Raw genomic sequence first — 13,647 nt, forward strand, 5'->3', positions numbered from 1 at the left:
TTTACAGAGAGATTCTTTATCAAGTGGGGAAGAAAAGTGGCCGATTTCTGACTCAGGCAGAAAACAGCAGCAAATGACCTTGCAGCTGTGTATGATTTTTAAGAGGAAAATGGGGAGATCTGTGTTAGAATGTGCCAAGATGTGGTGGTATGTTTTGATTGGGCATGTTAAGTAGGGTAGCCAAAAAGGGAGCTTTTGATTGCTAGACTTCAAAACTCTGATAGAAGGATCTTGGTGTTCAGCCTTAGGAATGAGTTGGGCAAGAGAAAGTATCCAAATAAGGGAACAGACCTTTGTGGTTACCTTTTCCCCCTAATTTTTTGAGACAGGGTTTCTCTGTGTAGCTTTGGAGCCTGTCCTGGAACTAGCTCTTGTAGACCAGGTTGGTCTTCAACTCACAACAGAGATCTACCTGTCTCTGCTTCCCGAGTGCTGGGATTAAAGGCGTGTGCCACCACCAACTGGCTTGGTGGCTAGCTTTACGGATGCAATCTATGGTTTACAAGGGAGAGAGCAAGGCCTGCTAGCACCATGTTTGTCATGCCCAGGCCTGCTAGAGTCCCTCAACTTGGAGATGGCTTCTTCACAAAGTACCTGTGGCTGAGCCACACACATGCTAGGGCCAAGATACTCCCAGAAGCATTTTCCTCTGCCACCAGAGACATCTTTGGAGATGTGTTGCAGGAAGAGAAAAAGCCTGTAAAGCTGACTGAAGCCTCCCAGAAATGGGAAGGAGGGAGACCACGACTTCTTACTGCACCTCACAGCTTGCCTCTAGGACTGTCCCTTGCCCAGAGGCAGACACCTCCCACTGGAGAGCCACACACCTCATCACAAGGCAAGAGCGAGCTCTGGAACCTGACAGCACCTCCTCAGCTTCACCCTGACTTGCTTCCACCACAGTCAACTGAATCCTCTTACCCAAAACAGCCTCATAAGATCTGTGCATGAGGCTTATGGGACAGTTTAATGGAGGAGAAATGAGAAAGGGGGTAGTTGGAAGCTAAGTGGCCACAGCAACCTGCTATCATCCTCCCCGGTTTGCAGGTGAGGAAGAAGCAGGCATGAGGAAGTTCAGGCAAGCCCATATAATTCCAAGCCTAGGAACCTGGGCACAGAACATCCTGCCGCCTGGGAAAGGCCAGGCCATGGGCATCCACAGGAAGTCTCATGGCCAGCATCCCAGAGAAGAAAAGCAGGAAAAGAAGGGAACGAAATTCACACAAAACTCACACAAATTACACAGTCAGGGAATGGGAGGCCTGCCCTTGAATGCCAGTCCTGGTGGACAGTGTAGACTCCATGGAGCTACAGTGTGTGACACTGACAACTTCTAAATCCTCTTTCCTCCCTGGATCTCCCAAGGGACATCTGGTACCAATCCATTCTCACGCCTTCTTCACTCTACTCACGCATCATGCCTCTCTCCTCTGGCCATGCTTTCCCTCCTGTCTATGCCACCAAGGTGTCCACACAGCATACTTCTTCCCCGTCCCTCTGCCCTGTCTGTGTGTGGTAACGGCAGCTCCACTGAGAACCCTTTTCTGTGCTGGCAACAGTAGTGGGCACATGATAAATGGGATGCCTCTTAGCTCTCACAAACCTAACTGGAAGGAGTTGTGAATCATAATTTCCAGACAAGGAAACCTGGCCTTGGGGATTAAGGAAAATGCCCCCACTGCTTTTGGCCAGAAGAATGAGAATCCAAACACCAGCGGATGCAGAAGCTGAATGTGATGGCTTGCAAATGGACATTTTTAGCCAGATGGTCTTGAAGGCTTCAGGTCAGTGCTTCAAATCTGAGGAACCAGACAGAATAACTTGCTAAGGACCCAGACAGTGGAACCAGACAGCCTGCTTTTCTGTCTTGCCTCCAAAAGACCCGTCTGAAGATTGAGGTAATGCATGTAAAATGCCCACAACAGTTCCTGCACCCAACATGTACTTAATAAGTCCCGAACTGAACATGCTGTCTTCCACATAGCCCCTTTCCCCTCCCCACAGTCAATATCCCGCCCTTGTTAATGAAGGCTCCACTGCCCACTCTTCCCTCTAGTAGGACCCAGGGTCACCCCATAGTCCTCCCTCTCTGTAGCACCACCTGAGCCTCGTAACCCAGTTGGGGATTCCTCCTGAGTTGCTCCTTGTCTTTCCCTGCTTTGGATTCATGCTGGTTTCTAGTCATGCTCCATTTGCACTTGTTAAATTTGATTATACTATCTACATCTTTAGAAACATCACAGATATTTAGGGCTGGAAAAATGGCTTAGGAGATAAAGTACCTGCCACATAAGCAAAAAGGCCAACCAGAGTTCGGATTCCTAGCATCCACATAAAAAAAGCTGCTGGTAGTGATCTATCTCAGTGCTCAGGAGGCAGAGATAGGGAATCCCAAGGGCAAGCTAGCTAGCTGAATCGGCACTCTCTCAGTGAAGTAATGAAGTGGAGAATGACGAAGGCAGGCTTCCAACATCCATCTCTGGCCTCCACAAGCAGCAGACATGTACAACCATACAGATGTGAACATCTATATACATATGTGCACATACACCAGACACCCATATACATGACAAAAAAAAGAGCTTTTTTTTTTTTTTTAATGTACATGTGGTACTGTCAAAATGGCTTATAAAGGCACTTATTGCCAAACTTGATGACCTGAGTCTGACCCCCCAGAACCCAGAAGTTGTCCTCTGACTTCCACCTGTATACTGTGTATACACATACATAATAAAAAAGTAAAATACACATGCCCCAGATTTAGTCCTTGAAGGGCCAGACAGTGGATAAAAAAACAGAATCTCCTGCTACATTTTTAAGAAAGTCCTCCAGTGCTTGTGAACTTTTGATCTCCTGAACACAGTCCACAGACCTCCTCCAGGCCACTCAGGGCCATTCCCCCCTGAGCCCCGTGTACCCTGTGACTAGTCACACCAACACCAAGCTCTTGGCCTGTTCTTCCCTCTGCCTTGTCCACCTTCTCAAGTCCTACATGGCCCATAAAACTCAAAGGAGGGTTTCCATCTATGTGACCCCATGTCTACACTGGTTCCTCTCACTACATCACCACTATGTTCACATAGCCCACCTGTGTCGTTATCACTGTCTGTCTCCACATCCATCTTCCCTGACAGACTTTGGACATTAGCAAAAGCTTGTCAGTTGGGAATCTCCTTAAAGCCCTACACAGGGCCTAGAGCACAGCAGATACTCAATAATACAAAGACTACTTCCAGTTACGCTAGAAGCTTGTGTTAATCAAGATTTGGAAGAAAGGCGTTCTGCTGAATTACTTTTGTTTGCAAGTGGAACTGGGTAATGGTACACAGCAAGGTAGTTACCTGACATCAGCTAGATGAGGACATCTTCTCTTGAATCCCAGATACATACAACAGCCCCACAGAACACATGTTCCAATTATCTAGGAATGTAGAGACAACTCCTTTCTATCCAGAAGGCAGAACAAATGCCAGGACATTTTTTGAAAGGAAAGGGGCTGGGTAGGTAGCTCAGCTGGTAAAGTGCTTGCCTAGTAATTCCCAGTACCACAGAAACTGTGTGTGGTGATATACATCTGTGGTCCTAGCATTTATGAGTGGGGCAGCAGAGGCAGAAGATCTGAACTCAAGGTCATCTTCTGTAACATCGTGAGTTTGAGGCTAACCTGGGCTACAAGACACCTTGTGTGGTGGCTAGGTTTTGTTGTTGTTCATTTTTGTTTTTGTTTTTCCAAGATAGGGTTTCTCTGTGTAGCCGTGGCTGTCCTGGAACTCACTCTGTAGACGAAGCTGGCCTTGAACTCAAGAGATCCATCTGCCTCTGCTGTCTAAGTGCTGGGTGGGATTAAAGGCATTGGTCATCACAGCATGATTGTTAGTTTTAATTGTCAACTTGATACAACCAAAAAGCACCCAGGAAGAGAACGTCTCAATGAAGGCTTACTTAGATCATGTTGTGAGCATGCCTGTAGGGCAGTGGTTCTCAACCTGTGGGTTGTGACCCCTAAGGTGTGTGCTGACCCTTTCACAAGGGTTACATATCAGATATCCTGCATACCAGATGTTTACATTATGACTCATAACAGTAGCAAAATTACAGTTATGAAATAGCAATGAAATAATTTTATGGTGGGAGGTCACCACACTTGAGGAATTGTATTAAAGGGTTGCAGCTTTAGGAAGATTGAGAACCACTGCGTCACTGTAGGGAAGCATCTTTGATTGATTGAACTGATGTGGGAAGAGTCCGTGTGAGTGTGGGCAGCCACACTCCCTGGTTTGGAACTCTGGACTGTGTAAAAGCAGAGAAGGCTACCTGAGCAGTAAGCACGCATGCACTCATTCTCTCTGCTCTTAACTCCGGATATGATGTGACAGTTGTCTTGGATCCTGACACTATGATTTCCCCACAATGGTGAACTATAATCTAGAATTGGGAGCTAAAATAACCCCCCACCCCAGGTTGCTTTTTATCAGGATATTTTAATCACAGCAACTGAAGTGAAACTAGGACACCTTGTCTCAAATTTAAAAAAGAGGAGAAAATAAAAGATCTTGAATCAAAGGAACTGTGAGCAAATGCTGCTGGGGGTGGTCATGACTGGGCTCCCCAGTCTTACATCCTGGGAAGAGGACTGTCAGCACATGGTCTCCTAGGGGAACTGCTTTCCTCGGGCACTGACAGCCTCTCCCTCCTTATTTCTCTGTTACAGCTAATAGAACAGCACCCTCAAGCCTGGTGTCCACCTTCTTCTGAACTCTGAAGGAATGGCGTGAGCTTCCCATATGGGAATATTCTCTACCATGTACCCCGTGTATGGAAAGAGTAGTAAAAAAAGGCCCAAAGAGAACATGAGTGAGTGGTAATGAGAAGAAACCAGTCAATGCCAATGAGTGGGCAAGGAAGTGACTCATCAATATACATTTATCATATTTAACTGTAAGTATCCACATGGGGCCAATTCCAGGCACAGGCTCTGGTTGGCACGGGGCCTAAACCCAAAGAACTGCCAGGATCTCTGAGCTAAGCATCCTGTATCTGGCTCAGCCAGAGAACTCTGTCACCCTGTATATACAGGTCTATACCAAACACACAGTGGGGATGACACAGTCTGCTGTGGAATGAATGCAAGGGGAGGGAGGGATGGGTTAGTTTTTGCTCTAAGACTAGGAGAGAAGAGGTGACCTAACCCAACAGAAGGCTTTTACCCACCCACAGATCTTTAGTGAGGACATAGTCATACTTTACAGGGCTACTGCAGAGCAGGTAAAATTTTGGGGGTGGGATGGATTTCTCAAAGACCATCAGTGGCATGCCCAGTACCTCATAAAGGCCCCAAGACCACACAGCCTGTCCTGACTGTCCTGGATAACACAGCAACCAGCCCACACCAGGAGGCTCTACCTCACAGATTCTGTCCATGTTCCTCGTTGTAGTTGCAGTCACATATATTGTCCAGGCCCTAGGCTTTTTGTGTACTATCTCTGGGATGACTCCCAACAGGTGCTTGCAAGAAGAGAAGCCAGCTACAGGAGCAACTGTTTATGAGTCTTGGCAGTTAGTACCTGGATGCTGAGGCTCTGGGATTCCAGGTGGGGTAAAGTGATGTTCCTGTAGTCATCTCCAGTCTCTCGGATCAGGCGGAGGTCCTGACGCATGTATTTTTGCAGGTGTTTCTCTGTGGCAGGGTACACCACGGTTGTTTTTATATCTACAATGACAAAGCATAGTCTAACTAGAAAGTAAGACCATTAAGTTCATGAGCTGAAGCCTGGCATTGGTGGTCCACACCTTTAATCCCAGCACTCGGGAGGCAGAGGCAGGTGGATCTCTGTGAGTTTGAAGCCAGCCTGATCTACAAAGTGAGTTCCAGGACAGCTCCAAAGCAATACAGAGAAACCCTGTCTCTAGAAAAACCACGCATGCACGCACACACGCACACACAGAGTTCATGAGCTGAGCCACATTTCTCACAGGACAAGGCTTTTGCTGATGGCTTACTGGCCCCTCATGAAACTATAGCCACCCCCCCACCTCCACATTCCAGGCACAGTGACCAACACGAAAATGTCTAAGTGTGTAACTTTCTGAGTTCAAAGCTCTGAGTGGCTTGAAGCCCACTGGCTTCTTTAAGGAGGGGTAGCACAGCATAGCTCAGAGACTCAGTGTGCACTCTGGAGCCAGGTTGTCTGGGCTAAAGGCCTGCCTCTGCCTGCTCCTCACTCACTCTGAGTGGGATTGTGGCCCCAAGTTGGGAATCTAATCCAGTTACTTAACCTCTGTGTGCCTTGACTGCCCCATATACCAAATGAAGATAGCAACAGCTATGTCACAATACTGAAAGAAGAATTGAGTTAATTACCTGAGAAGCCCTTAGAATAATGTCTGCTGCTTAGAAACACTTTATAAGTACTACATAGGGTGCTAGTGGGATGTCTCAGGGGGTAAAGGCATATGATGTAATAAGCCTGATGACTTGAGTTTAAACCCTGGGATCCACATGGTAGGTGGAGAAAACCAACTCTTGCCAAGTTGGTCTCGGACCTCTACACATATACTGTGGCATAAACACACATGCACAATAATAAATAAGTAAATAAATAAATAAACAAACAAAGCCCTAGACCACCAATCCAGGTTTCTCAGGTGACACCATCAATACTTTGGCTTGGATGACTCTATGGTGCAATGTACTTCGACATGTCTACTGCAGCAGTAGCCCAGCCTCAGCTTGGATGCTAGTGTCCCCTTCCACTATAACAACCAAATGTCTCCAGACATTTCCAAAATGTCCTTTGGAATTTTTCAAGAGATTTTAGGTTTTAAAAGAGATTTTGGATTTTAAAAAAGATTTAATTTAAAGTGTTTCAACTTGTAAAGACTGTGGGAATTTTTAAGTTTGTAAAATATTTTATATTGTTGTTTTACTAGTGTGTGATCTTGGAGATAAATAAGAAAGGATAAGTTATAGCTTAACAGTGATGTGTGTCAAGTTGACAAGGCATCAATTGTGCTGGATACTTTTATGTCAACTTGACCCAAGCTAGAGTTATCTGAAAGAAGGGAACATCAATTAAGAAAATAACTCCATAAGATCTGGATGTAGGGCATTTTCTTAATTAGTGATTGATGGGGAAGGGCCCAGGTGTGCTCACAATCATCCGTTATGAGATTTGGTGCCCGCTTCTGGTGTGCAGGTATACATGGAAGCAGAATGTTGTGTACATAATATAAATTAAAAAAAAGAAATATTAAAAAAAAAAAAAGCAGACTGAGCCGGGCATTGGTGGCACATGCCTTTAATCCCAGCACTTGGGAGGCAGAGGCAGGCGGATCTCTGTGAGTTCGAGGCCAGCCTGGTCTCCAGAGTGAGTGCCAGGGTAGGCTCCAAAGCTACACAGAGAAACCTTTTGAAAAACCAAAAAAAAAAAAAAAAAAAAAAAAAAAAAAAAAAAAGCAGAAAAGCAGGCTGAGCAAGCCATAAGGAGCAAGCCAGTAAATAGCACCCCTTCATGGTCTCAGCTCTTGCCTCCAGGTTCCTCCCTGTTTGAGTTCCTATTCTGACTTCCTTTGATAACAAAGCTTTAGAAGTATAAGCCAAATTAATCCTTTCCTCCCTAGCTTGCTTTTGGTCATGGTGTTTCATCATAGCAATAGCAACCCTAACAGTGTCTGTCTATTTGTGTGTCTGTCTGTTTTATTGACATAGTCTCCCTTTGTAGCCCAAGCTGGCCTAGACATCATTATATAGATCAGGCTAGAGTCAAACATGTGGAGATCCTGCCTTTGTTGCAACAGTTTTAATCAGTAAAAAATCCTGAGCCAGGTGTACGGGCTCATGCCTTTAATCCCAGCAGTCTGGAGGCAGAGACAGGTGGGTCTCTATGAGACAGATCTCTATGTAGGCCAGTCTGCTCTACAGAGTGAGTTCCAGGACATCCAGGGCTGTGACACAGAGAAACCCCAGCCTGAAACACCAAAACCCAAAGAAATCCTATGATTGTTCTTTGCAGACTGTATTTGAGTGCCCTGGTCTAACACCACCTGCCTATGGTTAAGTCCTTCAGGCTATTGCCAATAACATCGGGCACAGCTGGTGCCTCAACAAAAATTGCCAGGAGAGGGAAAGATGGTGACCCGGGGGTTCCAAAATCAGCTGGATGTTTCTGAAGAAGCTCCCATGTCTCCTCATGTGGGATTCAGATATGCTCTTCCAGGGAATACCACTCAGCACCCAGCTAAGAACCAACAGCCTGCACTTCCAGACTGGGTCTGAGGATGCAGGTGGTTCTACTGCACTTTTGTGAATAAGATGGGAGAGTGGCAAGGACTCAAAGTCCATCCAGTGTGATGCTGGAGACACAGCAGAAGCAAGACTGGGATAAAAGCTGTCGGTGGTTTGAATGCAATTGACCCCCATAAACTCAGGGAGTGACACTATTAGGGGGTATAGTCTTGTTGGAGGAGGTGTGGTGTAGTAGCATCTCCTTGCCAGTGAATTTGTGTTAGTGGCCACACCCCTTTGGGCGTGGCTTCAGGTGCAAGGATGTGACAAGAAGGTAGAGAAGTTGGGAGGACAGGCAGGCACTCTCTCTTGGGCAGAGACTGCACCTTCTGGAGCAGAAACACCACAGAGGTTCTTTACTATTATCGGTGTAAGTTGTTCCCCAATAAAACACCCATTTATCATTTATCTTGGGTCTAATGAACTCATTAATACCCTACATTCAGTATGGCCTTGTTGGAGGAAGTTTGTCAATGTGGGGGTGAGATTTGAGGTCACTTTTGCTCAAGCTTCCCTCAGTGTGACTTACAGACCACTTCCTGTTGCCTGCAGGACTCTCGGCTACTTCTCCAACACCATGTCTGCCTGCACACTGCCATGCTTCCCGCCATCATAATGGACTGAACCTATGTACTGTAAGTGAGCCATCCCAATTGAATATTTTCCTTTATAAGAATTGATGTGGTCATGGTGTCTCTTCACAGCAATAGAAACCCTAGCTAAGACACCATCTTAGCCTAAAACTGGGTGTTTTTTTCAAGAGTCGGTGGCCAAGTCAGTGAACACATGCAGGTAACACACTAAGCACATGACTTCCAGTGAGCACAAAGCATCCCACTTCATCAGCTCTTGGGCAATGGTGGGGAGACCCAAGTTTGGGATCAGAGCAGCCAAATGGTTCACCTTCTCTGCTGGGTGAATGGCCTGGGCAAATGGCCTCCTAGAGGCTCAGATTCTTCGCCTGTTAGAGGGTGATCACAAAAGCTGCCTCCCAGCTGCTGTTAACATTAAGTAAAGCAAGTCATCTGGATGATCAGAGGCAATCTCTGATCTAGCCCAATTCTCTAGACTTGACCCTGAAAAGAAAGCACAAAAATCTTCACAACCTTCTGGAAAAAATACTCCTGCTTTTTACTTTTCTGGCTCCCTAATAACCTATGGTTAGACACCGAGCACATAAATATCAAGAGGCAAGAGACTGCCTGAAACAGACTGAAGGGTGCCACACTGGAACTTGCAGAGGCCTCGAGGAAAAAATACCACGACATCTGTAGTGTAAGGCAAATGATGAAAATAGAGGTTTGGGGCCAAGTAGTCATGGTATAAACCCTGAGTCTGCATTCACTAGCTGTGTGATCAAGGGCAAGTGGCCAGCCCTCTCTGTTGCTTAATTCCCCTCACCTACATATCCTGGCGGGGGGGGGGGGTGTACAACAACAACAGCATCATCCTGGCAGTGTTAGTATGAGAAGCTACTGGGTAGAAGACATTTAGGAACTTTTTCACACACAGAGACGTGCTAGACCGAAAACAGTGTCTGTCTACTCATGTTTCTGTTGTAATGTTAGTTGCCTCAACTGGAGAGAGATGTGCCTTGGCAAGGGAATTCTGTGAAAGCTGGGAAGAGATCCTGGAACAAAGGTGAGGGTGACACTGGAAAACAGCCTGACTCTGCTGGCGGGGGACACATAGCCCTTGGCATACAGCCTGGGGCTCCTGGATGTTCCAGAGAGCTAACCCTGGTCTGCCCAGGCTTGTCAAGAATCCAGCCCAGCCACCCAGGGTGCAGGGAGACAAGAATCTTACCCAGCCAGCCCTCACCTGCCTTCCACCCACCTCAACACTGAGAAACTCCAGAGACATCACCCTTCCTTCACCAGAAGCTGCTGGAACCCTACAGGTAGCATTCTTGGAGCCCTGCCTGATAATTTGAGACTAGAGCCCAGTTCACTTCCACTTCATTCACCCCTTTCCTGCTGCCTCTGTGACAGCCACCTAATACTGTGCTGACAAGTGCCTCTCTCTGGCTAAGGTGTGGCAATTCCCAGTGCCAGCCAGATCCACGCAGCAGGATCCCTGAAGCTTTTTTTACCTCCCTTGGGTTTCAGGCCAGCTTGACAGCCTGGTTAGGTTCCAGGACCCTCCTTTGTCTATTTTCCCCCTACCACTGACTTACTGCAGTTTTCCTGTCTACCTCCCCATGAGAACAAAGAGTCCAATAAGAGATCTGACTTATTTACTTTTACTATTTATCCCTGGCACCTTCAAGCAGTAAGCACTCAATAATAATTACTTCACAAATGGACACAGAATTTGGCTTTTTCAGACTTTAAACCTTGGAAGGACATTTGTGTCCCAAATGGAATAATGTCTCTTGGGGGGGGGGGGAGAATCAGTGTTTCTTTCTCAATACTGTTTTCCACTGGCAGTCTCCAAACCACCTCCAGAGTCTCACCTGCAGCTGAACTTCAGGAGTTTGGTCAAGAGTTGATGATCAATAAACACACAAATGCCTATTAAAAATATGCGGGGGAACAGGAGACACCTGTGCAATCTCTACACCTCCACAGGTCTCTGAGTAATTACACAAGAAAACAATGCCCTCTCCTCAACCTCACTGCTAATGCAGACTCTGAATCAATCACAAAGAAGCCCCAGCAAATCAAATCCCAAGAACATTTCCCATCATGAGTGGCTCTAATACTCTTCTAAAAGGTCGACGGTAAAGATGCAATGGTGCATGACTGCAGTCCCACCATTTGGGAGGCTGAGCCCAGGATTTTGAGGCCAGCGTGGGCAATATAGGGAGACCTGTCTCAAGAAACAAAACTGTTAAAGCTAGAAAATATAACTGAGGGGGTTGCCGTGGATCCTGTGTGGAACAAGAGTCCTGCTTCATCACACAGGACATTGAAACAGGCACAGTTAATAGTGGACCCTACAGCATGGAACAACTTTGTATAAATGTGAAATCTGGGGGCATGTTCTTCCAGAGGATCCAAGCTCATTTGATATCCAGAACCCAGAGCTAGTGGCTCACAACTGCCTGTAATTCCAGCTTCGGTGGGATCTGACTCCATTGGCCTCTGCAGGTGCCTTCGAGTTTGTGCAAGTACACACACACACACACACACACACACACACACACACACACACACACACACACTTTTTTTTTTTTTTAAGATTTATTATGTATACAGTGTTCTGTCTCTGTGTCCCTGCAGCAGAAGAGGGCACCAGATCTCATTACAGATGGTTGTGAGCCATCATGTGGTTGCTGGGAATTGAACTCGGGACCTCTGAAAGAGCAGCTAGCGCTCTCTTAACCTCTGAGCCATCTCTCCAGCTACCACACACTTCTTAAAATAAAAATAAAACTTAAAAGTGAGATTTTTCTGAATTAATAGTTTGTCCATTTCAGACTTGTATCCAGAGCAGCACTGTATCTAGGTGGAGGGGGAAGCAAAGCAAAAAGAAACATAGGGAGGTCTTGGATCTTTTCCACTACTTTCCTGTAGGATGTTTTTGTCACTGTTATCCTTTCACTTTTTTCAAAGTAAGCACTTAACAAAACAGAAAAGGTATCACTGTCCTTTGGAACCTTGGCTCGAGTTACTAACAGATGCTCCAGACTCCATGTTAAGCCAGTAAATGTATTAACACACTTGCTTCTTATAAGCAAAGTGACTGTGTATTACAATGAACCCATTTTACATATGAGAAAACATGCAAAAGCTTGAGTAGTCCTGAACCCTGGCACCATAGTGGCAGCCTTGTCTAGCCACTAAATGAAACTACTTGGGATCCCTCTCTGGCAAATGCCACCAAGCGAGTTCACTTGAGGGAACACCTGCTCTTCTTGGCATTATCAATACCCTGCAACACTTGCACCCCAAACCCTTCCTGTTTAGCATGAGAAGTAACAAGGAATTCCTCAACCACACCCTCCTGCTGGCATCCTTTAAAAGACTACACCAGGACAGCCTTAAGTCCTCCAAAGCCCACCCCTTGAATGTTCACAGTATAATAAATAATTCCACAGTATTCCTCACAAAGACTGTCATGTTAACTTTTGCTTTTTATTTTGTACTTAAGCTGCATCTGCAGAGGCTGAATGAAGAGTCAAGTGGTGCTTGTTTCATTATTTCTCATTATTCCCTGCTCCCCCAATCTCTAGCCCCATAAAAGCAGCACTTGGAACTCTACTCACCACTTTTTTGGCTTTTCTCATTCCTACTTGACTTTCAAGGTTTGCTATCACTGGACTGGCCACTCTTTCTGGAAGATAAAATTCATCTCCAACTGAAGGAACCAGCTTCCCTTTTGGCAGCCATAACGGCCGAACACATGCTTCTATGACCTTGTCCTAGACACTAGAAAGTCAGATGCCTGCCTCGTGACAAGGAACCAATCAGAAGTTAGCTGGTGGCGCTATGCTTTACGACCCTGGGTGTGCTTTACTGACAAGCGCACAGCAATGACGCACAAAGTATAGCAACCACCCTGGGAGGGCCTATGGGCCATAACAACCAGTTGACCAATCAACACAGGGCAAGCCCTCCAAGCCTGGAGGCACACCAATCGTGAGCCTGTGCGTACCCCTAGACACTCCCCTTACGCTGTCCTATAAGATCTCTTGGGAGGCCCTAGGAGCCGTCTTTTCTAGCCATCCGCCATGGCGGGTGGGTGAAAGACCCAAGCTAACATGGGGTTAGCTCGTTAAATTACAATAAAGCCTCGTGCAGTTTGCATCAAGCTCTCGAATCCACCTGGTGATTGGGGTGACTGAGAACGTGGCCTGGGACCCCGGATACCTGAGTTTTCCGGGGGTCTAACACAACTAGTCTTCTACTAAGTGCATATGCACACACACATACATCACGACACACATCTCCCAAGTCCCCATTTCACTGTAGCAACATCAGTTTTTGATAAACTTGATATTCAATGCTACCATTGTTTTTCCTTAACACAATTTCTAATGTTCAAAATTAGTAGTTACTTTTTTACTTGGTTAATTTTTTGTTAAGATCATCACTTCAAGAGCTTGGTCAAGAGTCAATGATAAACACACAAACCTCTGTTAAAAAATATGCTGGGGATCCGGGCAGTGGTGGGGCATCCTTTTAATACCAATGCTCGGGAGGCAGAGGCAGGCAGATTTGATCGAGGCCAATTTGATCTACAGAGCAAGTTCTAGGATAGCCAAGGTTACACAAAGAAACCCTGTTTTGAAAAACAAAATAAAAGTGGTGTGGAACAGGAGACATGTATGCAATCTCTGCATCTCCCACAAGTCACTCAGTGATTATCTAGGGAAAATATCCCTCTCCTCACCGTCACTGCTTAATGAAGACCCCAAA

At 46.1% G+C, this 13,647-nt stretch overlaps 1 protein-coding gene across 1 annotated transcript in view; it reads right to left on the reverse strand.

Moving 5' to 3' along the window:
• The window catches only part of Dcps (decapping enzyme, scavenger), a 44,657-nt gene that overhangs the window by 6,484 nt on the left and 24,526 nt on the right, over positions 1 to 13,647 (reverse strand). The window contains exon 3 of the mRNA XM_027411774.2: positions 5,565 to 5,710. Coding sequence (XP_027267575.1) covers positions 5,565 to 5,710 — 146 coding nt within the window. The remainder of the gene's footprint in view (positions 1 to 5,564; positions 5,711 to 13,647) is intronic.

Source organism: Cricetulus griseus, chromosome 4, assembly GCF_003668045.3.
Source record: "Cricetulus griseus strain 17A/GY chromosome 4, alternate assembly CriGri-PICRH-1.0, whole genome shotgun sequence".
Taxonomy (NCBI): domain Eukaryota; kingdom Metazoa; phylum Chordata; class Mammalia; order Rodentia; family Cricetidae; genus Cricetulus; species Cricetulus griseus.